Source organism: Varanus komodoensis, unplaced genomic scaffold, assembly GCF_004798865.1.
Source record: "Varanus komodoensis strain SLA01 unplaced genomic scaffold, ASM479886v1 scaffold1, whole genome shotgun sequence".
NCBI lineage: Eukaryota > Metazoa > Chordata > Lepidosauria > Squamata > Varanidae > Varanus > Varanus komodoensis.
In genome coordinates this window covers 29,814,154-29,841,273 of record NW_025335268.1, presented here as the reverse complement: position 1 = coordinate 29,841,273, position 27,120 = coordinate 29,814,154, and the positions used below count along the sequence as shown (strand labels likewise).

At 45.6% G+C, this 27,120-nt stretch overlaps 1 protein-coding gene across 1 annotated transcript; it reads right to left on the bottom strand.

The window, feature by feature from the left end:
- Positions 1-1,446: 1,446 nt before the first annotated feature.
- DACT2 (dishevelled binding antagonist of beta catenin 2) lies at positions 1,447-16,952 on the bottom strand. Its single transcript, XM_044422940.1, has 4 exons — positions 16,731-16,952; positions 6,131-6,263; positions 4,750-5,034; positions 1,447-3,218 (listed from the first exon to the last, which is right to left on the bottom strand). The coding sequence occupies exons 1-4, from the start codon at positions 16,950-16,952 to the stop codon at positions 1,447-1,449; spliced, it is 2,412 nt and encodes an 803-aa protein (XP_044278875.1).
- Positions 16,953-27,120: the final 10,168 nt, after the last annotated feature.

Genomic DNA, 27,120 nt, shown 5'->3' with positions numbered 1-27,120 from the left:
CTGAATTGATTCCCCCCAGATATGTTGGGCTATAGCTCCTGTTCTCCTCAGACAACACACTCGTGGGATGAATGAGCCAGGAATGATAAGAGTTTGTAGTCAAGCACATTTGAAGAGCAACAGTTTGGGGAAACCTAGGTAGATTGGTATGCATGTGTGGATCCATGCACACTATGTTTTTTGTTTTTAAACATAAATATAGCATGGAAGTCAACAGAGTGACACCCGTGGTCCTTTATTTACATCAAATAAGCTATTGGTAATATCATTGATAAAAAACCTGTGGAAACAGCAGCACTCCATGTGGCATCAGCAAGTTATTGGCCAAGAACTGAGGTTTGCCCCAAGTGATCCCATCACTTTAAGAGGGTCTCTGCAGTAAAACAGGTCAAACAAGCCTGCAAAGGACTCGGGGGGGGGGTGTTTTAGGGGACGGGGAGAGAACCATTTCCCTTGGAAAACAGCTACACAGGGATAGGGGCTCTGCAATTTTAGAGGAGGGAAAAACCTTATAATACTTGCAAGTAAATATTTTTTTTAACTTCTGAGCTAAAGGACAACCACCCCCATTTTAACGTAAGGAAACTAGAGAGCTTTTACAGTAGCAGATCGTCATAAAATTTATTGAGTCTGCAATAAACCTGAGCAGAGCTACTGTGCTCTCAGCCACAGCAACTATTAAGGTAGCTACCCAGTGTTTGGAATGCAGTTTACCCATTCACAAACCACCAAAAACACAAGCATCTCTCTCTCAATATACATAGATATATATGAATGTGATTTGATTTGTAATGATCAGGGTTTATTCAATTTCTTGATTTTTTAAGTGGGAAACAGCAGTATTGGAGCCTTCATCCAAGCCACACACATTTCTCTCCATTCCCCACCTTTCAGGTTTAAATAAATGCCATCTCTTAAATAAAGTGGAACGAAGGGAGGAGTTTTATTAGGTAAGCAGTGTTAAACGACGATGGGGAAAGAGCATATGCATTTCTAAGGGTAAGGAGTGCCTCTCAATAGGAAGGGCTCCTCCAAGAAAGAAATTGCACTGTCATATTTAGCTGATCCTTCCCTTCTCCCCACACTGGCAAATCCAGGAAATCCTCCATGCATTTCAGGCTGCATACCTATTTCCCAAAATATTTATTTTAGACAGGATCTGGCTGAGGAGGGCATTTCATCTACATACTTAGCATCTATCAGAACAGGCTGGAGGGATGGAGTGGGGAAGTATAAAGCCACGTAAACACACACCTACAGAATAGAAGAAGGAAATTAGCAATAGTGTCATTTGTACAGGCATTAGCAAATTAAAAAAAAAATCTGTGCCTTTGGGGGCAGCATCACATTTCATTGAACCAATCCTTTTATGTATCAATTCCCCTTTCTCATTTGTTTTGCCAACTAAGGCAGAGCCAGCTGACAAAACAGATGCCCGCCCTTGCATTAGACCATAGTCATCACTTTGAGAGAGGCAGGCTGGAATCTCCGAATCTTCTTCTTGAGGGCCTTTGAAGCTTTGATGCGGCAGAGTTTGGGCACGGGTGGAAGAGGCTTGGATGAGGCTTGTGCCGAAGCCGGTGGCCTGACAGAAGTGTCGGGCCACACCAGGCCACGCTCCTCGGCCTCATCGTCATAGTCAAGAGTCAGGTTGCTGCCATGGCTGCTGCCCTCCGAATCACTCTCACTGGACTCGCTGTCCCCGAAGCGGTTGGCTGTGTAGTCGCTGACCTCCCCTTCGCTTGTCTCAGCAATGGTGGAGTGGAAAAGCGATGCGCATTCCGCCGAGTACTCGGAGTGGTCTGACTCACTTCTGGCATACGTTCCGGAACGCGAAGGGTGGCGGCTCTTGGAACGGGCCATTGTCACAGCACGCATGGCCCCCGCTCTCTTTGCCGGCTGCCTCAGCGGCCCCAAGGCAAAGCCGCTAGAAAGGCTGGCAACCTGGGTTTTGGCTGAGATTTCCACCGTGGACTGCCACCTGCGATGCTTTTTCTTGCTGGACGCATCTATGTAGGCCGCTTCGAGGGAGTACAGGGTGTTAGTGGATGCCTGGTACAGTTCAGGCCCAGAGGGCCCCCGAGGGATTCGGAACGGTGCAGGATACAGGCTGGACTCCGAGCAAGACCTGCCTGTGCTTTCCCCCGCAAAGGTGGGCCTCCTGTTAAGTTTCCTTCCCCGGAACTGTCTCTGAGGCAGACTCCACTCCACAGGAAGCTTGGCAGCAACGCTGTGGGCTCCCCTGGGCTTTTCCACATGAAACATCTGCTTGGTGGGCCTCAGTGTCTTCTCACTGTTCCTCCTCTTTACCTTCATGGACTTCATTTTAGAGTTTGCAAACCTTACCCTGACCTGATGGGATTCTGCAGGGACAAACCTGGCGTGAACAAATTCCCCCTGCGGGCTGAGCCCAGGCCCTCCTGCCTTTACCCCGATGGCAGGTTTGGGGTGGGCTTTCTTGACTGGGGCAACGTGAGCGTGTGGGGAGCTGAGGCTGGACTCTTCTGTTCCAAGCGGAGAGCTGGAAGAGCTGCGTTCCAGGCTGCTTCCCCCAGTTTCTGTCAGCAGAGCCTCCCTCACAGTTGACTTGGCAGGACAGCAGCCGTTCGCAGCCAGTGCCGGCTCTGCCTGACCAGACCCCGCGGTCCCCTGCTGTTTGGCACATTCCCCTTCAGGCATCTCCCTGTGCGGCTTCCCTTCCTCTTTGTGACTATGCGGCCAGCTCTCTTGTTTTTCCAGCTGGCTGCTGCTGTTAATTTTCACTCCACCAGCACTGGGGGTTATAATGAGTCTCTGGAGCATTGTGAAGTGTTGGCTCCTTGTTGGGCACCTCTCGCGGCTGTCTGTCTGACGGCTTCCTCTGTGGCGTGTCAGCTGGAGCAGTTTGTTGATGTAACCCCCTGGCCTGGACTCGGTGACTGGCCGAGTCCTAATCAAACTGGGTCCGAGGGCCCCAGGGGCCATTTTCTTAGGCAAAGCACAGCCCTCCCCCTTCGACAGTTGCCCTGCCAAAGAAAAAAGCGGACTCTGCAGAGCAACAGCGTGGAGGGGGCTGGGGTAGGGGTACACATCATTTCCACTCTTTGAGACCAAGTCACTCTGGTATTTGGGATCCATGCAGCAGAACTGGAATTCTCCCAGACAAAAAGCAGGAAAGGATTTGGGGTCAGTCTCTTTAGGAAATCCTGCATCTGCCACGGCCAGTCGTTCAAGGTCACCTGGTTAGTGAACAGAATAAAAAAAGAATGAAAATTAAGTCACCATCAATATGAAAACACAGGCCTAAAAAGACTAAATTCTATCCCCCCCCCCCGCCCCCCGGACAATGTGGGTTCTCATGTTTTAGTCACAGTGGAGTTTACAGGTGCTAAATTTTATTTAATGCATTTCCTTAGCCGTAAAGGTCATTCCAGTCCTTTCAATAAAACATCCAAAGATGGGCTTATGCACATCACCAGTGGCAAGTTCTGTACGCTCAGCATAACCCATGGAACACCATGGAGTGCCTTCCACCAGTACAAATATTGTAGCACATAGCAATCAGACCTTTCAGAAACCAATGAAACTGAATGCCACACTTGCATCTAAGATTTTTTCTTATATTTTAGCCAGAAAATGGATTTTTATTATTTCCAGTGTCCTGAACTGAGGGGTCTTGAAGGCTCCACATTGTCTTTGACTTTGCCCTTTGGAGAAGGTGAAGCACTTTGAAATGGGGGATCCATCAGCAGCCGGTTACACATGCCCTTTGCCTTCCTCAAAGATGAGGGGCACACAGAATTGGTTTCCCAGACACATGTGTGCAAATGGGTTTATGGGGGGGGGGGGGAAGAGAGAGAAAGTAGTGGTGGTACTCTGCTAGCACATCATCTCAGAGATCTTTCCCTGACATAAATGTGGCACTCTGGCCAAGAGAGATTCTACCATTGCTACAGAACTTGCATACATGGAGGTTAGATGTGGGCTGTGAATTAAAGCATCATATTAGGGAAGCATCTGCTGCTTCCATGCCATTAGAGCTCAGGAGGTCCAGCTCCACAAGTTAGACCTGCAACAGAGCAGACCATATTTCTGAATGGATCGGCCTAAGTTTGACTACATAACGCTCCTCTCAGTTACCAGCACTACAACTATGGGAATATTCCTCACGGAAAAGCCAGTCCAACCATTATATCAGACCTTCAAGTTTATCACATGCCCTTTCATTACACTGAGGATCACACTTGGACTGCTGTATGCCAGGCAGAAATTCAACAGGACAGTGCTTCATCACTGCACTGTCATACTAGGAAAGGCTGAAACACTTGCATTTCTGTCCGCTGTATATATTTTAAAGGTGTAGAGTCACAGTTGCTCTTCCTACCTACAGGTTGTATTGATCAGCAAAATAACTGTGCAGCTTTTCTATCATACAATCCAGGATTGCCTGGATATTGTTGTTTTCCTTCTTTGGGAGGCACGGCCAAAGGATCGTATGCACAATAGAAGGCAAAGGAGAGCCAGACAATAAAAGTACTGCCACGGCCATGCAGTTTCAATTTTCTAATGACACAGGAACACTGTTGCTCCCTGTGTATTGTGCCAACCAACTCCAACTTGGTGCCTTCACGATGTTTTGAATGACAGCTTCAACCATCTCAGGTTATTGGTCGAATCAGCTGGGGAAAATGGGAGTTACAGCCCAAAAATATCTGGATGGCACCACATTGATCATGACTATTTCTAAAGTTTCAACATTAGAGAATTTACCTGTGGAAACTGGTCTTGGCCTGGCCCTGGTGGGAGTCCCTGAAGCATCAGGGATGTGTTTGATTTGGCATCCGTCAGTGCTATAGGCTTCCTGTTGCTGGAAGTGGTTATGTACTGTAGTCTCATCTGCAGATTTGGGGCGGTAATCGAAGATGCTGATGTGGCTTTTGGGGTGCTGAGAACCTGGCAGCAGGCTGGCATGGGAGGAAGAGATGGATTCACTGAAGACAGAGGTGCAGGAATTGGACAAGGAGCAGGAGCCACCATCACTCAGATCATAAAAGCCTACAGAGGTCAGAGAAACAAAAGCACATCTTGTTTATACACAACAATAAGATGCATCATGCAGGGCCCAACCAAAGCATCCCAACATCTTCTAATTCACGGAAGAGGTGGTTTTGCGGAAATATAGATTTCCATTATTTTTGGGCATAATCTAATGCATGTTTAGACAGAAACAAATACCTAGAGCTCCCAGCCTGCCATGCTTGTTCCAGCATGTTGGGACTTGTATAACCCTTTTCTGTCCAAATATGCACAGGTCTGAACCACCAATGGCACCAATCACCCATATACAGGCCCCTCAAGAAGAAATAACCCAGGGTGGTATAGGGGTTAAGAGCACAGGACTGGGACTCAGGCAATTGATCTGGGTTCTAGTCCCCGCTCAGCCATGGAGCCAACTGGGAGACTTTGGGCCAGTCACAGACTCTCAGCCCAACCTACTCACAGGGTTCTTGTTGTGGAAATAAGATTGAGAGCAGGAAGAAGGAAATTGTGTAAGCCACTTTGAGTTCTTAAGTAAAAGGTGGGGTAGAAATCTAATAAATAAATGAACTCAACAAACACTATGCAACACCTGCCATTGTTATGCCTACCTATATTTTGATGAGACACAAAACCAGGGTGGTTTTTCTGATTCTAGCAAGGATGAAGACAGCATGATACAAAAAGCATATAGAAGGCATAAAACCAATGGGTAGCACTCAACAATTTAGACACTAGCCCTTAGCTGAAAATTAAGGGGAAACTAAATCTCCATAATCAAAGTCAGAGGAATAATTAAATGAGACTATTGTACAGAAAATGTCTCCCCCTTTTACAACATACCTTAATGGAGATTTTACAGAATAGCACACACTGAGAGCTCAGTCTTATTTTTGGAAGGGTGCTATAACTCAAAAGATTTAAAGAAATGAAAGCAGAAACTTAATAGTAGCAATCATGTTATACACTGAAACTGTTAATCAATTGTCTCATCCCAGCATCTCTCAACTTCTTACAGTATCTACCACAAAGTACTTTATATAGGCTCTGACTGTTCACATACACATTTTTGTAGTTACAACAAAACAAAATATTTCAAAAATCAGCCAATTACCTGAACTGGGTCTGCTGTCGCTGTCCAGGTACTCAATGGATGTTTTGCCCACATCCAACTTCAGTTCACTAATTTGCTGGTCCAGCTGATCCAGGTGGCTTTTCAGGCCAACATCTTGTCTCCGAAGACGAGACTGTTAGCAATGGAAGAGGAAAAGGGACAAGTTCAGAGAAGTTCTAAGGGCCAGAATCTTTTTAGCCATTTGCAGGGGCCAAGTTGGTACTGGACGGGATGGCACGCATGAAGCGGCACTAAAGAAAGCTTCATACACATAGAGTGAGCAGTGCAAAGCTCGTAACACTAGACAAAAGTGCCAGACCACTTTGGAACAGGGCAACAAACCAACTTGGTTGATAGCACAGCATGACTACCACCATCTTTGTAGCTACAGGATTCAATTTTATTTATTGTTATTATTTATTTAAATTTATATATTTATGTAACTATGCACTAAGGAAGGTAGAAGAAAGTCCTACAACTCCTTGTACGCTGGTAGTTGTAGGGAATGTTTCCTGTTTAACTGTGCACCGATTGCTCCCTTAAAATTGTTTTTCTTGTCTAAACTCTGGCCTTGAGCACAAGCCCCAAATTCCTGCTAAATGACACATTTGCAAATATAGGCTTGGGTCTTAAGAATCACATCATGAGCTTCTACATGCTCAGTAAGGCTTCTGAGGCCAGAATTAGGCCTTATCAAGTATAAGTAGCTGCCACAAACAAAAGCCAACAGGCAGCCCCGTTTTTCTGCTCCCCATCACAGCATATCAGATGATACAAATGTGTGGTGTCGAATCAATTCCACCAGGAGAAATGGAGCAGGGGGATGGATTCCCCATCCCATTTTCCATTCATTCCCCAGCAAGCCCACAAAATCTGCTCCAGGTTTTTAGCAGCAGATTTCCAGGCAGCATAGAGGTCTGCAAGGATGGAGAAGAGAGGGTGGAAGCCCTGCACTGGGAAATCTGAGCTTGTACGGATCAAATCATATTTTGTGCTATCTGAGCTCATCACGGAGAGAGTGTCAGTGGAACCTGGGGCCACTGCTACTTCAGCCACTTTCTGCATCATGTCTAAGCCTGTCTAGGGCCATCTGGACTTCCGCGCAGCCTCACAAGCCCTATCAAAAACAAAGGGCTCAAGCTTATGCGTGTTTAGACAGGAAAACAGTCTGATACATGCAATCCAATTTGGAGCAAAAAAGTCCTACAACTCCCAGTGTTCCCAGGTAGTGCAACTGGCTGGGGAAGGACTTCTGGTGTAAACCAGTGGTCTCCAAATGCTGCTGCTCCTTTCCTCTTGGGTGACAAACCCTAGGGCTCCATGCCTGTTTGTCTGCATTACGTCTATCGCTGTACTGCAAATTTAAAACAACCAATCACTGCCCCCGGGACCTTTCCAGTGCCCCCAGGGGGGGTGGCACTGCCCACTTTGGGAATCACGAGTATTAAGAACAGGATTACACCTTTAATCTTGGTCTGGCTCCACTATATTTTTGTGCTGATTTCAATTTAGTTCTGTATTCTAGACTAAGGTTGAAATGTGTGATCTCTGAAAATAATGTTGTGTTGCACTATTTCTAGTTCAACTAGGGGTGTTCAATGGGCAAAGTGTGGTGAATGACAGGGGTGTGAAACATAGGTGCTTGTTTGTTTTAACATAGGATTCTCTGCAGACAGGAGCAACTTCTCTGGCAACATAATATTTGGGGCTGGGCTTAAGGGGCAGGGAGAAGGATGGCAGAGGAAAGGCAAGTCGTTGGGATGTCAGTCCTCAAAGAAAGTGAAGCTCAAAATCCTCAGAGATATGGAGCACAAAGAGTACAAAGTACCCCCATTATCTGGCTCACTAAACTATTAAATTTGTATCTGTGACTACAATGCCCTCTTCCTCATCTGAACACTCTTTCAGTTACCAAATATGTAGAGTAGGTCTACAAAGTCAATGGGGCTAAATAGATTAAAATTCAATTAAGCCACCTTAAAAAAGGTCTACATCAAAAAACACATGTATTTATACATATGTATGAAAAAATACTGGTCACTTATTTAAAACTTGTTTCAGATTTGTTTCAAAGCATAATTTCTGAGGAAGTCATCTCTCAAAAAACATTTAAATGAGAAAAAAATCTTGGTTTCTATTAAAGAAGTAAAATACTTCAGGGAGCAGATCACTACACCAAAGAGTTCCTGTTCATTTCATTAGGTTAAGAATCGGGTCCTGGGTGGGTGGGTGGGTCTCTGTGTGTGTGTAGGTAGGTAGGTGAGCATGCAGGTGTATACACCTCATCAGTACAGATTTCTAGCATTTCATGCACCTGCTTAGCCTGGAAACGTTTGGTAGGAAATGTAGGATTCTCAACCTATTGGTTTTCCCTGATGAGCAATGAACATCCATGGTGAAGCAGCAGCAGCAGATGAGAAAGTGCTGGTACCCAAAGACCCTTATGAAAGGTACTTGTGTTTATTATGAGATTTGCTCCAATGACTTTGCATTAGTCACATGACCAATCATATTTTCACATGCAGAACTTTCTGAATTTTCTGTGTGGGGTTGAGGGAAGCACTTTATGCTTCCCTTCATCTCTCCCATTCAGGAAGTCACCGAGTTTTACTTTCATGGCTAGAATTAATTGCTTAATGATTAATGTTTTGCTAGCCAATCCCTCCCTTTGTGGTTTCTGATTAATGGCAGGGAGGCCAGAGAGTGCTCAGCAATGCTCCCAGGTATTCAAAGATAATTTATTATGCCTCCAGGATCTGTTTGTAATTTTACAGCACTTTAACCAACACAAAATGATTTACACCAGCCTTGTTAACCCTTTCCTCTTTCCCATTGTCTCCAGCCATGGGGAGCGGGGTGGATCTTAGGTTGTCTGGGAGACTCCAAACTGCCCCTTAATTTCTAACTTCTAAGGCCAAATTTTGCCTAGATCACTCATCTGAGCCTCAGGTGTTCTTCACAATGATTCTGAAATCAGTTAGCCCTAACTGAATTTTCTCAGAGGGAACTGTGTGTGAATTGCTTTACCTGGCCCATTCTAAGCAATCAACATGCAAATTCTGTGGGACCTTTTCATGGCATGTAAAACACAGACAAATAGAAGTGGGAAAAGTAAATAGTTTGGAAGGTTAATGAGAAAGTCATCCTGTATCTATCTATATATTCAGAGGTTTGGTTAATTAGATCTTTCAAGTCTGGCATCCCTTTCTGCTGTCACAAAAAAGGCAAGATTCATCAGAACCAAAGAACAGAAAATCTACAGTACAAGATCAAACTGTGAAGATTATAGCAAAAGTTAAGAACCCCTTTTAAAGCAAAAACAACAAAACTGGGTATTGACAGCAGGGTGCAGATAAGCTAGACTATGAAAACTTCATGTTTTTGTTTTGTGGTAAGTTCTCTTTCCACTGCCAAAAAAATCCTCTTTGATGGAAAATCCACATATATTGCTGGTACAAAGAAGCCAGTAAAGACTGATGGAATTTCATAGTAACCCTGCTTTATATCATCTGGATCACACCTGGCCAATCTCTGAACTTTTCAGGTGAGAAGGAATTTCAGCAGGTGCAGTTTGTCCCTCCAGTTTGAAGGCCAAGTCAAAATTCATATAACTTTTAAAGGTACAACTCCCTAGCCATTTTGCTGTGGATGGTGTCCAGAAGGCAAACCTATTTGCAGTTAACTTCCCTCTCTGCTATTGCTGAATATTATCAACTCCTGACTTGTACTTCTTCAGGTACATTTCCTTTTTTAAATGTCATGATTTCCCAACCAATGATTATGGCAATTATGATAAGATCGCAGGGAGTGATGAGGTAGATCAGAACAATTCAAGTAATCTCTATAAATCAAGCTTTATTGGAGAAGAATGGCAGAAGATTGAGCTTCCAAAAATGAGGAGATGCATCCTTAAAGAAGTGGGCAGTTCAGTAAAATTTGAATATGCTAATTTATATGTAGACCCAGGAAGGCTGGTGACCATTCTGTCAGTGGGGCTCCTCATCCTTTGCAACCTTTCTTTTGAACTGTATAGGAGCTATCAGTGGTACTGCATGGAGACAAACCTATTTCAGGGATGAAGTTCAGCCCCCTGGAAAGTTTCGTCAAAGCGCAAAAGAAGGATGAGGAGACTCATTGACACAGGAGTCCCAGCCTGTCCAGCATGTAACTGAACATTTCAGATTAAAGATAAGTACAATATATCTCACCATAGTGGGAAAATGTTACCAGGTTATTTACATGACAGCTCAGTCTGCTGTTCAGGTGCTGTTATTTTTTATTTATTTAATTATTTGTTGGTCTTTTTGTTTGCCTGCTCCTTGAGCCCGATCAAAGCCGAGCAGCCAATCAAATAGGGGAGCACACACAAAAAGCAGTACATCTTCACACAGCACACAGTGGAATCTGCATTGCTACTGTTTATTTGAAATGTTTCTATACCCCCTTTCTGGAAAAATCAGTCTAGGTGGTTTACAGAACAAAAATCACCATAATAAAAAACAAAAAATCCCAGATAAATACATACTATACTCTAAAAAGCAACCTTAAAAAGTTTAACAACATTTTTTTTTAAACCCAACCCCTTTCATGAGTGTCATGAGAGTGGAGACTGGATCTAGCTCCAGCAAGACTATGCTTCAGAGTCTGGGAGAGTCATGGGAGACTGTGGAAGTGGCTACTACATGGTGCAGAGATGGCCACCAACTTGGCCTTAGAAGGGATTTGGGAATTAATTCAGGGAGTAGCTAATTAATCAACAGCTACTACTATATATTGCTTCTAGGATCAGAGGCAGCATGCCTCTCAATACCACTTACTAGGGAAATAAACTGTCTATTGCCATCGTCTCCTGTTTCTAGACATATGGACACTGCAGCAAACTGGACTGGAGAAGCTAGAGAAAGGCCTGATCCAGCATGGAGCATCTGACATAGGAAATGTCTGGATGCATCATCTGATAGCAGAGTTTGCAGCTATAATGTTTTGGCTTTTTAAGTAACTGTTAATCCCAAGGACAAATATAACTAGAGCTCATTGAAAGGCTATGCATATTATTTGGACACACATCTTTCTTTTTTCTTTAGAAAAAAAGGCCACTAGAAATGCTGTGGTCTCACATCTTGCTATTGACACATTTGCCCACAGCCTGTCAATCTGGCCTAGCCCTCAGTTACGTCCTTCCCAAGCCTACTTTTCCTGTGGCTCATTGACACATTCCTTACAATCCATGCAGACATCCCTGCCTTTCCTAAGAAACACCAAGAACTCTTCCCCCTGCCCTGTTTAAAAACCCAGTCAAGAGTCTGCCAAATCTTGATAAGCTAATCCTCCATTTTCAAGTCTTCTTTGGAACAAAACACACATACAAATGAGATCTGCAACCCAAAGCCCATGTGTCAAATCAGAATGGATTGCTTTTGGTCAGAGGTCACTGGGTGTTTCTATTAACCCACAGCCTTGAGCAAGCAATAAATGCTTTAAATCATATTCTCTTTGGGCTTAAATAAAATAAAGTGGAGTCATTACTTAAAATTATCAATGACAGGTAATAAAGGTGTTGGCAGTCCACTTGTGCTGCCATTTTGGCTCTAATCAAGATAGGCTTGCTTCTGTGCCTCACAAGTAAGGCTTCATCATCCCCTGAAGGTTAAAGCCAATTTTCACTCCAAGATGGGTCCTGATAAAGCTGCCTGTTTAGTGAATACCCTTTGTGTTTTCACACCTGATTGATAACTGATGGCCAAGTCCAACACCAATAAGAGGGTGGGGGAGATCTGAATTAACTCTGAGTCTACTGAAGTGTGTAATTGCCAGTACTGGAGAGATTAAAGGCTATTAGGTTTTGATTGCATTCTTCTTTCAGGAGCAAATTCCAACCCTAATACATGTTTTTCGCTTCACAAAAACATACAGGGGTTCAAAAAGAAAAAAGTGATGTCACACACATTCAGTTGTGATCCTCTTTTACAATGGGATCCTTTACATTTCTACTTGGAAGTAAGTTACACTGAGTTCAATGGAACTTAAGCCCAGGAAAAAGGTCTAGGACTACCATCTTACCGGAGCAATCCTATGCATGTTTAGCCAGATAATTTAGACTTTCTTTTCTAAACAGGTATAGGCTTGTGTCCTTAATCATGTACTCTACCATACAGAGAATGTAGGAGTTGTATTTTTCCCCATCATGAACTTAAATGTGTGCATAATATACATTACTTCATGTTGTGAGTATAACATACCAGCTTTACTAAGACCACTTAAAGGGGTTGAATTGAAGTGAGCATGCTTTGGACTTCATCAGAACACAGTCAGCCAGTATGTTAAGTAACAAACAAATGAATCCAACAATAAAGTTGGGAAAACCCATGTCGGCAGTTTGTCATGATCTGTGATGGAAATGTTTACAGGCAAAAAACAGGCTTAATGAAATCATTTTCACAAAGGCTATGAGCCTGAAGCATGACTTTGTGTAGTTGTCTGGATTGGCCTCTAGCCAATATATATTAACATTAAAAGTCCTGACTGGTTCTGCCCTGGTTACCTGAAGGATTGTCTCCACCCATATCCCTGTCTAGACTCAAAGAACAACTTCAGCAGTCCTTCTGGAGCACCTGCCAGGAAGTAAAGTGGATAGCTACAAAACAGTTGGTATTTTCTGTGGTGCCATTTGCTCCCCAAAGAGATTGTGCAATGAGCTCCTCAGAAAGATTTGCCTGGTCCCAACACTTTCCAAAGGTGAAGACCTTCAGGTACAGACCTGAAGAAACCCTCTCTGGATCTAGAAGATAACATCCTCAGTCTTGGAGCAGGTACTGACCAAACAGCTCCAGTCACTCTTGATTGATAACCTGGATCCATTTTGGTCAAGTTTTGGCATGGCAACAGTTTTGCTTGTCCTGTATGAGGAACTATCACACCATGGCTAGATGGGCAAAAAAGCCCATCTACCAAACAAAACCCCAAAACAGTAAGATGGGAGGAAAGGAAACCGAAATCATCTCCACTGATCTACTTTCTGTAAGTTCTGCTGACCTGTTCGGTTCTGGAAATGGTAGTTTCAGCTAGTTTCTAGCTGCTCTAGGAAGCAGTAGCTTCTTACTGCATTAGTAGACATTAGTAACTGCATTAGTAGACATTTATGTTAGTATGAGGACAGTTATGGATACTGCCCAGACTATGTGCAACTCTAAAATGCAACATTAAAACAATACAGGGATATTAAGAGTAAAGTATATGCATTTAGCTCTTAATTCTGAACAACACTCTTTCTAGTTAAAAACTGGCTTGATGGTTGAACATGGTAAGCATACTTGATGGAAAAGCTTGGTTGCCTGGCTCTAAACTGTATTATCACTACACAACATACTGGCACATCATGAAGGGTTTTGGAAAAGCTCTTCTGGTATGCAGTGCTACAGAAGTGACTTTATGTTGGGTTTAGCTTGTGTTTGTTCACACTCTTTGCTTACCCTTACTGAACATCACAATTGCCCTACTGGATGAGACAGACCTTCCTCATCCCACTTTCAACAAAGTCTGGCCAGATGCCTCCAGGAAGCCCACAAGCAAATTGTGCAGGCAACAGTTCCCCAGCCATGGTTTCTTGCCAGCACCTGGCCTTCTCAGGTATATGATCCATTTAACCAGCATAGCTAATAAGCTGTTGACAGACCTGTCCTCTGTGAAACTGTCAGTCCTCTTTAAAAGTGGCCATCATTGACAGCATCTTGTACTAATGCAATCTGTACATCAGTTATGCCTTGTGTGAAGCAGTACTTCTGTGTGTCTTTCCTGAGTCTACTGCCAATCAAATTTTACTGGGTGATCTCAGTTTAGGAAAGATAAAGGATGTTCTCCATCCATTTTCTTCACACCATTCACTGCTAAGCAGTAGATTAGATCTGAATCAAATAACGAGAAGTGTAAATTAACCATTGCGTGTGTGCGCTCGCTCTCTCTTGCTCTCTCTCTCTCTCTCTCTCTCTCCCCCCCCCTTCCTTTGGACAACTTGGGCATTCTCTAGACTTCCACCCATGTTCCAAGGAGTTGGTCCAGAAATGTCTTGCTATTCCCATGCTTACTGTACAATTTATGCAAATTGTCAGCATATTTGGAGTATTCCATTATGTATTTACTGTATCTCAAAAGAGGACTGTTTGAAGCTGAATTCCCATTCAAAATTGATAGTTATTAAAAAGTGATAGTGAATTATTTGAGTGCATAATTTTACATGCTCACATGTCATTAGAATATTCCAAGTCATTAATCAGAATTATAAAAGCAGGAAACACAATTGCTAGTTGCCAGTTGGAAAACTCTTGCAAGCTATTATATCAAGAGATCAACTGCTTTTGGTTTTAGTCATAAAAAACTCCTCATTCTGTGAAACAGAGAACAGGGTTAGGTGATATATATCCACACTTAATGCATTTGGTAAAGCATTCTCCGAAGCTTTTGCGGGCCAGCTTTTATCATTTCACCAGGATGGGAAGAATGAAGCTTTATCTGATCACTTCCTGCCCCCTCAGAAGCAAACTCTAGCTGGGGTAACAAACAAATGAAGCAATTTCTTGACCATAACCTTTGAAAACTCATTCACGGGTATGATTGAAGTTATAAAAATGTAAGATTTTTTAGAGTTACAGGGTATAATCCTAAGCACCCTTGCCTGGGACTAAGACTTGTTGAATGCAAAGGGATTTACTTCTCTGTAGACATGTACACTCTGTTTGTATTCTGACATGATTGCTCTGTTTATGTTCCTGACATCCCAAAATGAGAGATTTTACTTGTAGTATCTTGACTCAAAAGTAAGCCCCAATTAGTTCAATGAGACCTCATTCCCAGAAAGGCCTACACAAACTAAGTTAAAGGAAGTATAACTCCAAGGTACTTGCTCCTAAGTAAATACACATAGGGCCAATTATGCAAGCATGTTCAGTATTTCACTCTTGTTCAGATAGTGATGGGAAAAGAACTAAAAATCAACCCCAAAATCTTCCTCTCCGCCACCTTTTAGTATGTAAAATTGCATTTCTTCAAATATCCAGTCTCCAAGGTTGTACTACTGAATTTTAGGGGATTCAATGAGATCTGCTAGATTACATAGCAATATTTTATTTTTAAGAACCTTGTAGCATGATTTGAAGTGCATTTACTCAAAAGTAGCTTCCACTCAGTTCATACAACTTAGCATCAAGGAAAGCACAGGGCTGCAGCCCAAGACTTAAACACACACCAAGTTATGGGTGGAGCAGATCAAAGGCACAATTTAGTCTCCAAGTGTACTTACCCATGAGTACTTTCCCACTGACACTGAGTATACAAGATCCAAGTCAAAACATGTAGCCACTAATGGAAATATATTGCTATGTGAATTCAGAGCTGATTTGATTACTATACCTTTTCTACAGAGAATTTGATTCTGTGTAAGAAAAAGCATGGAAACAGCATGCAGGTGACAATCACACAGGTGGAGCCAATTTGGGGTCACTGCACATGTAATTGGAAAAGTAATATTTGAAGTGTCTCTTAGAAAATATAGAGACTGCTTCAGGGTTGCTTTATGTCTGTAATTTGAAGAGATCAGTTCCTTATTTAAATAACTGTATCATTTAATTAGAAAGCTTATTCCCAACTGCAAATTCACACATAAAAATGTCCTTCTTGGAACGTTCAAGAAAGCTGCTCTGAATGCTGCACGATTCCGTTACTAATTTTTTAACACATCTGACAACCTTTCATTCTGTTTATGGGCTCTTTCTATTAATTAACACACACACCCACAATCTGAACTCTAAACATCCTTCACAGAGGAAATGAAGGATTAAAGAGCTAAAACCAAGGCAAGAGATGAGGACAGAGATTGTGCAATGCGGGGAGGGGGAGAGGATAGTAAGGCTTGCTTGCAAGACAGACATCACACCCTTTGTGCTAGCTAGGTCGCCAGTAATAAGCCCATGAAAATTATATCGTTTCAGCACGAATGAAATAAGTCAGGGCTGCAATCCAAAAACGGATTCAGTTGACCGTTAAATAACTGTTATAGTAATTTATAGTGCCATCTTATGCACGCCTAATAGTTAATGAGTTCAATGGAACTTACTCCCAGGCCATTTCTACACATCGAAAGATTTAGGCTGTACACCTACACATAATTATTTGGGAGCAAGTCCCAGTCAACGACATGAGACATACTTCCGAGAGGACCATGCATTGGATTGTTGCATCTTATACCTAAGGTGCGATGACAGACCCAGTACGGACCAAGTCGGTGGAGCATAGAAAGCTGCGTATATGGAGCCGGACCATCGGGCGCAGGATGGTCCGCCCGACACCGGCTGGCAGCAGCTCCGTAGCGTGTTTCCCAGCCTGCCGTGAAGACGGCCGTCGCGGGGAGCTCCGGCGGGCACTAAAGCGAGACGGCGAGGAACAGGCGAGTGGCCCGAGCGGGGTCACCCGAGCGCCTGCCCGCTCAGGGACGCGCCGCCGGGCACGGCCGCCTCCCGCCCCAGTGCCGCCGGCGAGGGCAGGCGTGGCCCCCGCGCCCGGGCTGGCCCCGCCGCCCCGCCACCGCCCTGCCGCGCCGCGCCGCGCTTACCAGCTGCTCCTTCAGGGCGGCCAGCGTGCTCTCCAGGCGCTGCTCCTTGCTGCCGTCGGCCGCGCGCGGCATGGCCAGGGCGCCGCTCACCAGCGCCCGCTGCTTCTCCCGCAGCACCTGCAGCTCCTGGAGCCCGGCCAGGGCGGCTTGCAGCCGCTCGCTGACCCTGCAGCGGTCCCAGCCGCCCGGCCGCTGCTGCTGCGGCTGCCTTCCCAGCAGCATCTTCCGACGCCGTCAAACCCAGGCCATGCCCGGCGACGCCGCCGCCAGAGTCGGCTGCTGCGCGGGAGACCGAGCGGCGCGGCGCCCTCTCCCTCCGCCGGCAGGAGGAGGACTGGAGTCAGACGCGCGGCGGCGGCGGCGGCGGGGAGGGGAGGGGAGGGGAGGGGAGGGGAGGGGGCGAGGCTGCGGCGCAACGCCCGCCCCAGCACGGGGCAGCCCCGGGCCGCCGCCGAGCGGGGCAGACCGAGCCGCAACGACGAGCCAACCGCAGCTCGGCCTCATTCATTCGTCTCCTCCTCCCCTCCCTCCCGCTCTCCTCTCCCGCCCGGGCATCCCCGCCCTTTCGTGGATAAGGTTCACCGAGAGGTCTGCTGTTCTCTGGTCTCGCGTCAAGTGTGCGTGTGAGTGGGCGCGCGTGTGCGTGCAAAATCTCTCTCCCACAAGATCCCACATCCCACAAGATGCGCCCCGTGAATTCAGGCTGGACATCCTTAAGCTGCAACATCCTAGGCAGGAAGCCTTGCTAGACTCGGAGTGACTTACTCCCGAGTAAGCATGCTTTGGTGAAGGGGCGGGGAAGAGACTGGATCGCACCGTCCGGGCGCTGCTTAAATCTGCCCCGCACTGCAGAGCGGGAGCCCCGCGTCCCTCCGCTGCAGTAGCGAAACCAGCGAAGTGACTTGTGGCACCCGTAACACTCTTTAGTCCTGATCTTTTTTTTTTCTTTCAAATGCACTTGCAAGGTAGTCCCCATGGTTTGTTTAACCTACGATCTCACCTTTCTTCCAGTGAGGAGCTCGGGGAGAGAGAGAGACTCAAGCAGACACTGATTTCGAGGGATCTTAATTTGTGTGGTCTAGGCCCAGTGCTTGCCTGCTTGGGCACCTTTTAGGTATCATGAGAGAACCAGCAGGAATTTGTACTTGGATTTTCAATTTCTGGACCTGCTCTGTCTCTTGTTTGTTCCCTCCCTCAGTTTCAGCCTGGCATACTCCCCAAGTAAGAACCAATTAAATATGTTTTGAGGCCAAAGTCTGGGTGCCAGAATGTGAGGGAAGGGGAAGAGGAAGGTACTAGGAAGAATCATCTGTAAGGAAAAACTGTGAATGTTTCCGTCCTGTGCTGTACATGAGGCTGCCTTTGAAAATGGTCTGGAAACTTCAAGTGATCCAAACAGGGCAGCAAAATTATTAATGGGGCATGAGAACATGTTATGCCAATCCTCTTCCTGCTGCACTGGTTACCAGATCGAGTCTAGGCCAGATTCAAAGTGCTAGCACTAGCATTTGAAACCTTAAATCACTTGGGGCCAGATTATCTGAAGGATTGGCTCATTCTGTATGTAGCTACCCAGACTCTGAGGTCATCTTTGGGGGGTCCTTCTCTAGGGAAGTTAGATGGGTAGCCTTCAGGAGGAGGCCTTTTTGGTTGTGGCACCCACATCTGGCACCTACTTTGTATTCTTTTTGGTGCCAGGTAAAAACTTTTTCATTCTCTCAGCATGTTAACAGTTAAACTTTTCAACTTTGTTTTCAATATTGTATTATATTCTGTACCATCACGATGCTTCTATGCTGATTCAATTGCAATTACTCTTGTGGGTTTGTTGTTTTAAGTTAATGTTGCTCCGTAGTTGTTTTTGTGTATGTGTTTTAATTTTTTACAACTTTTGTAAACTGCCTATTAGGTGGTATAAAAATGAAATAAATACATAAGGATAGTATCCAATGCCTTCTTTTTAGGTCACACAGCCAACCGTATTATAGAATGCAGAACTAGCTCTAAAGACACCACAGCTCCTTAAAGCATAGTAGAATGAAATCAAGATATAAGGTGCAATCTTATGCCTGTTTGGACAAGAAAAAAAAAATCCGACAACCCCAAGCATTCCTTAGCCTGCCATGCTATCTGGGAAGTGCTGGAAGTTGTAGGACCTTCTTTTTCTTGGTCTAAACAGGCCAAAGAGGACCCCCTTACTCATGCTTAGAGTAATCCACTAAAACCAATGGGAGTTAGACTGCAGGGGTGGGCTGGTGTCCCTTACCCTCTTTTTCCATGAGATGGCCCTTAGTTTAAGGGGTGACTCAGTCATACATTTGAATTGCCTGATTCACAGCTGGATATGTCCATCTAAAAAATATGTTATAGAATCATAGAATAGTAGAATTGGAAGGAACCATGAAGGCCATTGGGTCCAACCCCAACCCCCCCACCGCTGCTGCAGGACACCAAGTTACACCATCCCACTCAGATGGCTGTCCAGTTTCTTTCTGAATGTCTCTAGTGCGGGAGAGCCCACCACCTCTCTAGACAGCTGCTTCCACTTGTCGCATTGCTCTGACAGTGAGGAAACTTTTCCTGATATTTAGCCTGAATCTGGATTGTCACAGCTTGACTAGATTATTCTGTGTCCTACACTCTGGCATTAGCAAGAAGAGAGAAGATATATGCTTAAGGAGCAGTCATGTGAAGGCTCTGCCTCTATTTTTTACATCCAACCTTTCCTTCAAGGAACCACACATCAGTGGCCCCCAACATGGCATCTCTGGGTGCCAGTGCTTCCCTGCAGAGACCTCTGTGGCGCTTATGAAGCTCTCCTGGTTCAAAAATGTTCAAAAAACAAATCTGAGCAATGTAAGGATATCAGATTCTCTGTCCTGTTCCTGAACTTACCCCCGATTAGCTGATTAGCAGGCAGGAGAAGGAAAGAGTTGTTTCTGGGCACCCTCCAATATTTGCTTCCCAACTCCATCCTCTGGGGCTTCCATCACTGAGACTTCCCCATTTCTGGGGGTCTTTCTCTTTTCCCATTCACACTTACAATGCACATTTTTTCTTCTTGGAAGGAACACAGGGTGGCTTACAAGGTCCTCCTCCTCTCTGTTTTATCCTCACAACACAGCACATTTCCAGGTTGGGAGCAGGGGTGGGGAATCTGATGGCAGAGAAGGTGGCCGGAGTGTCAGATGTGGAGTGGTGCAGTTGACTGTGGGGTCGATGCACAGAAAACATGCTGTTTCTTGATGGGGCTAGGAGCATTTTCCTTTCCATAGGGTTTAGGAAAGGGGTGTGTGTGTGTGTGTGTGTGAAGGATATGGAATCCTACGTAGGTCTGCTTAGCAGTAATGCCCATTGGTGTCCCTGTCAGCTTGCATACCATTGCAACTTTAAATGTCTATTTTGTTGGACATCTTTGAGTGAAATGTATGGCTTGGCTTTACAGTTTAAACCCTTCTTCTGCTTATACTCAATTTTGGTTTATATTACTTGTCTTTTAACTAGCCATACCATCCATGTGGCTGGCTGCCTACTCCACTGGAGCTATTTTGTGGCAGTGCTCACAGCAGTTTCTCAAATTCCTAAATGTCCCTGCAAAAGTTGGTGTCCCCTTCCATACATTGCTCTTCCTCTCCCATTCTGTTCTCACAACAGTCCCATGAGGTAGGTTAGGCTATGGAATAACCATTTTCCTGGCCACCCATGAACTACCTGGCTGGACTGGGAGCTGATTTGGGTCTTCCCAGTCCTAGGCTAACCACTACACTACACTCTCTCTAGGGTGATTGACTGCATGTGCAAATGACCACTTGACACTGCTGCAATCGCTGAACAATCTTCAACGATGTCTTCATTAATGGACAGGATTCCATCATCACCTGCCATTTTTTTCCAGACACACACGAAACCAAACACACAGTTTTGCTGAAATCACTGTGCAAGCCACCTTCTCAGAAACCCACAGAAAACCTACGGATTTCCCCATATTTCTTTCTTCTGAAATGTTGATCTGGCAGCCTTAACCAATTCCCATTTCTTTCTTCATCTCCTAGAGGGGAAGGAGGAGGGAGAAACTTTATTGCTTTTGCACAAAAGGAACATGTCTAGGCTGAATAAATCCAGCAGAAAAAAAGTGATTACAGGAGGCTTCAGCGGCTTTAATCTCGGGGACTTTTCATTTAAAATACAGTAAAAGCCTGCAGAGTGGAAGTGGCGGGGGGGGGGGGGGGCACTGATCCATGAGGTGCATCTGTTTTCAGTTTGATGGTTGCAGCTTTCTAGATAAGCCAATATTTTCTCCAATGATTATTTTGAGAGTGGGCTCAAATGCAACCCTGATATAAAGCTGGCACCACATCAGTCGAGTCAGTGGTTCAAACGCCGCTCTTATTCAACAGTAGTCACTTCTAATAAAAAGACTCAGTCTGGATTTTAACCAGTCCATGGGAGACAAAAATCTAATCTTGGGGGAAGGTTACAGAATATCATGGCAGGGTGAACTGCAGAGCCTGAAGGCCCATGAGGCAGCCAGTCTGAGGCAGGCCTGGGTTGGGTAAGTGCTTGGAAGTGAGATCACCTCCAAATATCACACGGAAGAAAGTGGGGCTATGGATGTAACAAATAAGAGGACATGTGATCCTGGGATCATTTAGCAATCCCCTTCCAAGGCCATAAGCACTGGTGTGACCTTGGAAGGGGACTCCTGAGTCCGATAAATAAGTTGCTGTCAAGAATCCTCCATGTGAAATTTTGATTTCCTTTTGCTCCTCTGCTGAAACAAATCACGGCAAAAGTAGGTTGGAAAATTTGGCACAATGCTGGCAAAAGCTCACCATTCCTGCCCTTCTACAGTATCCAAAATTTGTCCCCCAAGGTAGCAGCTGCCTCACTCTGCCCAAGTAATGTTTGGGCCAGCCCTGGATTAAGAGTGCTGTGCTCCAACTTGGCACTGGAATGCAGGGACATTACAATAGCATCTTCGTAAATTGTAAGTACAGCAGGACTTCTGTATCTGCCAAGGTGGGTTCCAAGCCACCCAGAGGATGCCTGAAACTGCAGATATCCCTTGAATATCTATATCTGTTGTTAAAAACTTTGGCATAAGGGCTGCCTTCAGTGGGCAGTGAAAAAAAATGACAGGGTTAGCACCAGGTGATCTTCAGTGGAAAATTCATTTCATAGATGGGGGTGGGCACCACTAAGAAAAGTCTTACTCTCGTTGATACCCTCTGAGATTCCCTCAGAGGTGGCACTTGTAGGAAAGCCCCCAGTGTTGAATGCAATGCTTGGGTAGAATGTAATGTCTGTGGTTGGAAGAAATGCTCCATCAAGTATTGTGGACTCAAACTGTGTAAGGCTATACAGATTGAAACCAACATCTTGAACTGCTCTGGGAAACATACAGGCAGCCAATAGAAGTGGGCCAGAATTGGTTCAAACCCATGGGCCCCAGTAATCTAGCTGCCATGTTTTGTATGAGCTGCAGCGTCTGAACAGTCTTCAAGGGTAGTCCCACATACGAATTGCAGCAATCCAATTTGGAGATTACCAGAGTTTAGATTACTGAAACCAGGCTGTTCAGAATAGGGGCAGAGCCAGGCCAACAGCTGAAGCTGGTAGAAGAGGCTCTCTGCCACTAAGAGCACCTGGGTCTCAAGTGACAATGATGGTTCAAGGAGCACTCCCAGGCCAGGAGTGCATTCTTTCAAGGGGAGTGTGACCCCAACAGAACAGGCTGAACACCCTCCATCTGGTCAGAAGAATCACCCACAAACAGCGTCTCAGTCTTGCCTGGAGTGAGCTTCAAGTTTTTGGCCCTCATCCAGTCCATTGTTGCAGCCAGGCATCAGTTTAGCACATGGGACCTCAAGCTACGGCCCGCGGGATGGATCCGGCCTGTCATGCCTTTCATCCGGCTCACACTGCCGCCCACCGCCTGCCCGCACGCTCACCACACATGGGAGCCGGGGCTTGCTCACTTGGAGATGGTTTTGGACTTTTGGATGGTTGGGAGATCTCCCAGTGAGTTCAAAACCACCTCCAAGCGAGCAAGCCGCCGCTGCCGCCTGCCTCCCGCCTCCCCCGTGCACGTGCGCTCGCTGGTGGCTTGCTTGCTCGGAGATGGTTTTGAACTCGCTGGGAGATCTCCGAGCGAGGGAGTCGCCACCACACACGCCCAACGCCACCTCGCACGCACCCGATGACGCCTCACCAGCCCGTGTGCCCAGGCACCCGCCCCCCGGCCCGCATGTGTAGCCGCCGCCTTTCAACTGGCCCCCTATTGAAAAAGTTTGAGGACCCCTGGTTTAGCACATTCACAGCCTCACCTGCTGAAGATGAAAAGAAATTAGAACTGGTGTCATCAACCTCACCTGGTGGCAACACACTCCAGATGACCCGACTCAGCTGTTTCATGAAAATGTTAAATAGTATGCTAAATGAGGTCGTGCAACATACTGCAAGCACCAGTTTGTGGACCTGGCCCTTCAAGAAGGAGCACAAGAACTGCACTGCAGTAGCCCCCACTCCCAATTCAGATGGCAGCCTGAGAAGCATACTGTGGCCAATGGTAATGAATGCTGCTGTAATCTATGATCTGTGTTTCCCTCCCAGCTTAGGTCATCATACAAGACATCCAAAACTGTTTCCATTCCAAAACCTGGTCTGAAATGAAGCCAGGTTATCAGTCTCCTCTAAGAGTGACAGGAGCTGGTTGACTGCCACCTCCTCAGGAACCTTGCCCAGAAAAGGAATGTCTGCTACTGGCCTGGAGTTATTAAGATCTTCTAGACCGAGGGAGGATTTCTTCAGTCATGGTCTCACCATCACCCCGTTCAGGTTGCATGGGGCCACTCCCTCTCACAATGAGGCATGAATCACCCTGCTGGCCCAGCTGGTTGGTCCCTTCTATCTGGCTTTTACAAACCGCCAGAGACAAGGATACAGTATGGCAGTGGTTGCATGAACCTGTTGAAGCACTTTAGCAACAACCGCAAATGTAGCCTCTGAAAATGATCCAATAAGGCTGGACCAGGCTGAGCTCTCTGTAGCTCACCTGAGTCAACTGCCGTAACACTGGAGTCTAAATTATGATGAATATAAGAGGTTTTCTCTTCTAGAAGTGCTCAGGAAATATATTGCGGAAAACCTCAGATGGCTCTATGATGTCCTTGGGGGCCTCCTGTAATAGGCAGTGAGATGTTGCTTCCCTTGCTGCATCACAATATGCTTGATTGTAGGCACACAGAAAGGTTCATTTATTTATTTTATTTCAATTTATATCCTGCCTTTTTCCTACAAAGGGCTCAAGGCAGCTTACATCCTCCTCCTCCTCCATCTTATCCCCACAACAACAACCCTGTGAGGTAGGTTGGGCTGAGAGTCTGTGACTGGCCCAAAGTCACCCGGTTGGCTCCATGGCTGAGCAGGGACTAGAACCCAGATCGTCTGAGTCCCAGTCCCATGCTCTTAGCCACTACACCACACTGGCTCTAGGAGTTTTCCTCTGTTTGCACTCAAGCTACCTCCTGTGGTTGTCTCATTTCTCTCAGCACTGAGGAATAGCATGGAGGTGAAGGGCCTCTGCAACAGAAAGGGTGCTTCGGAGCTATCATGTTGACCACCCAGGTGATTTCTGTGCTTCAAAACTTCACTGAGGCTTTGACAGGAACACCGTCTGTATCAGCTGGAAGCTCCCCAACACCTCAGCACTCTGGAATGTGCCTGAATCCATCAGGCTCCAGAGTGGATTATCTTTTTTAGGTTCTTCACCCTTGCAGAAAGGAAGAGCTACTGTCTGAATCTTAGGAGGTGGTGATTTGACCATGACGAAGGGAGTAGATGGAAGCCTCCCACACGCAGGGCATCATCCTCATGTCCAGCTGAAAAAAAACAAGTCCAGAGTATGCAATGTTGCATGTGTTGAGCCATTGCCATACTGGGGAAGTCCCATGGCAGCCATGGCAACCATGAAATCTTGAGCTGCTGAAGACAAGATGATCTTGGTGTGAATCTTGAAATCTTCCAGAATGAACAGTCCGAGGGATGCCAACATCCTCTTTGAGACCACAACTGTCAGCTCAGCTAAAGAAACTGACAGCTTGCAGGGTGGAATCCCCATCTTGTCCTGCTGGCCCAACAAAGATCAGGAAGGACTTCTGTTGTATACTTGTTCACTAATAGCAACACCACATTATGCTGCAGAAATATCTTGCTGAGTTCAGATGACACAACAAGCTGCAGTCACAACTTGAATATCCAAAATGGCCAAACAAAATAAGTCATGCTGACTTATTGACCATGGGTCAACTGAGGGCTGTTTCCCCATGAGACATGAAATGCTAGTAAATTTTGGACAACACAAGTGGCATCTGGATGATCCGTGGCCATCCCATTTAAACAAGTTGGCATGATTTATTCTGTTGTGCAAACAGGTCAAAGAGAGTAGACAGTCTGAAAAAACTGAAGCTCTTCGGTGAAGGTGCTGAAGCTATTCACCGTGTTGGTGATGCTGCCGGCTGCAGTTCAGCCACAGATGACAGATGCTGCTGCTAAGCTGTTTGAGGAGATGCTGGTTGGAGAGATGCTTGGACCTGTAGAATGTTTTCCCTCCTAAATCTGCACAGGATTGCACCCTAACAATAACAATTGGCACAGACCAATATCAAATCAAGTTGCAGTGCTGGCAACTGGAAAGGGCTTGTTTATGTCATATATGCAGGTATCTGTCAAGCCCCAGCAAACTTTCAGGCTACAGACAGCCAAGTTTGGGCTGTAAATCTGGTGAGTCAGAAGCAAGCATGTGGTCTAAAGCAGGCAGAGTGCAAGTACCAGAGCAGCAGATATGACCTGCAGGGACATGTGCCTTGCCTCAAAGCCAGGCATAGGTCAAAACCAAAATCCAAGGTAGGATTCTGGCAAAGGGGCAGCATCCAGACATCACAGACTGAGGAGCTGGTGCCGGGACTAGGGCTGGGACTGGCCCTTGAGGGCAGCTGTTTGAGCACTCGGGAAGACTAGCACTGTGGCAGGGGAAGTTTGCCTTGCTGCACAAAGCTCCCTTTTCTGGGCTTGCGGGGGGAACTGCTGGTGATAAAGCACTGAAAGCTGTAAATGTCCTGACTCAGTCACCAGGCCCTGCACTTTGCAGTAGGCCAGCCAATTTTAAAGGGAAATCCGGCATGGTACTTTGCCTCACTCCAAATTTACTGTTAAATGTTTTACAGTCTTTATGACTTTTGATTTAGAAGCAGAAATAAGTCACTATTATTCACATTTTTGCAGATGGAAAGTGAGGGGGAAAATGACTCCGAGTTCAGCCAGGGACTCCACTGCTGAACATGAATTAGAATCCATCCAATGCTCTCCAAATTGCTTTCATTCAAAGGGGTCCAAAGTTCTGCAGAACATGTACATTGATGCCACCTCCGTGAGTCTGTCTGTCTGTCTGTCATCTTCTGCTGGTGCAGATGCAAGAGACACCTGAGCACTGAGAGGGAAGGGAACATAATAACATTTGGGAACTTTTTAATCTGAAAGGGACAATGTACTTGCTCTTTTTCTAGGGAAGCATCTGGATCTTTGTGACACCAGCAGCCATTGCTCCCATCCCAGCCTGCATTTTAAATTTGCTTAGCAATCAAAATACCTCACCCTGTTAAGAGGACCAGAGATCACCCATTTAGCAGCCTTTGTGACACAAAGAGCCACAGATGAACCACAGGCTAGGATTGCTGTTCGGAAACACAGTGGTCAACTGTGTGACACTTGGAAAAACAGGGACAGGCGCTCCAAGCTCTGGGAATAACAAACTCTTCTCATTACATTCATTCAAGCCTCAACTAGTCCACATTTCCATGCACATTTTTAACATTTGATGAACATGTCATTCATATGAACAGATAAGCCTGGTCCCCAGTCCTCTGACCTGTTGGTTTTCCAACATTTTGCCACCCCCTCCTTGTTCTCCACCAGAGGCATTGCCTCATGATTTTCATGTGTGTGCTGGGTGCGTGCAAATTTAGAATTACTAGCATTTATTTATATTACGTTAATGTAAGTGAAAAAAGTCCCAGTGACATAGAGTGCTCCTGCACTCACCCAAAATGCTGTTTTCTCACTGCTGAGCCACTGCAGTGTCCTCCTCCCCACAAACTTAATAAAGTGGAGTATATCCCATACTGATTAAAGCTAGAGCATTCCTTTTTGGGAATTGAACTGGTCACACCTGTTGCAAGACCAGATCGCAAACACTCTGTTCTCCCCGTTTTCTATTTTCCAGCAACCCTTCATCAAACAGATGCTTTTTGGAGGGGTTGTTTGTTTGTTTGTCCTTTGCAACTCTTTTCTGCTCCTCCTTGTTATGTGCAAACTCTCATTGTCTAAATAACAG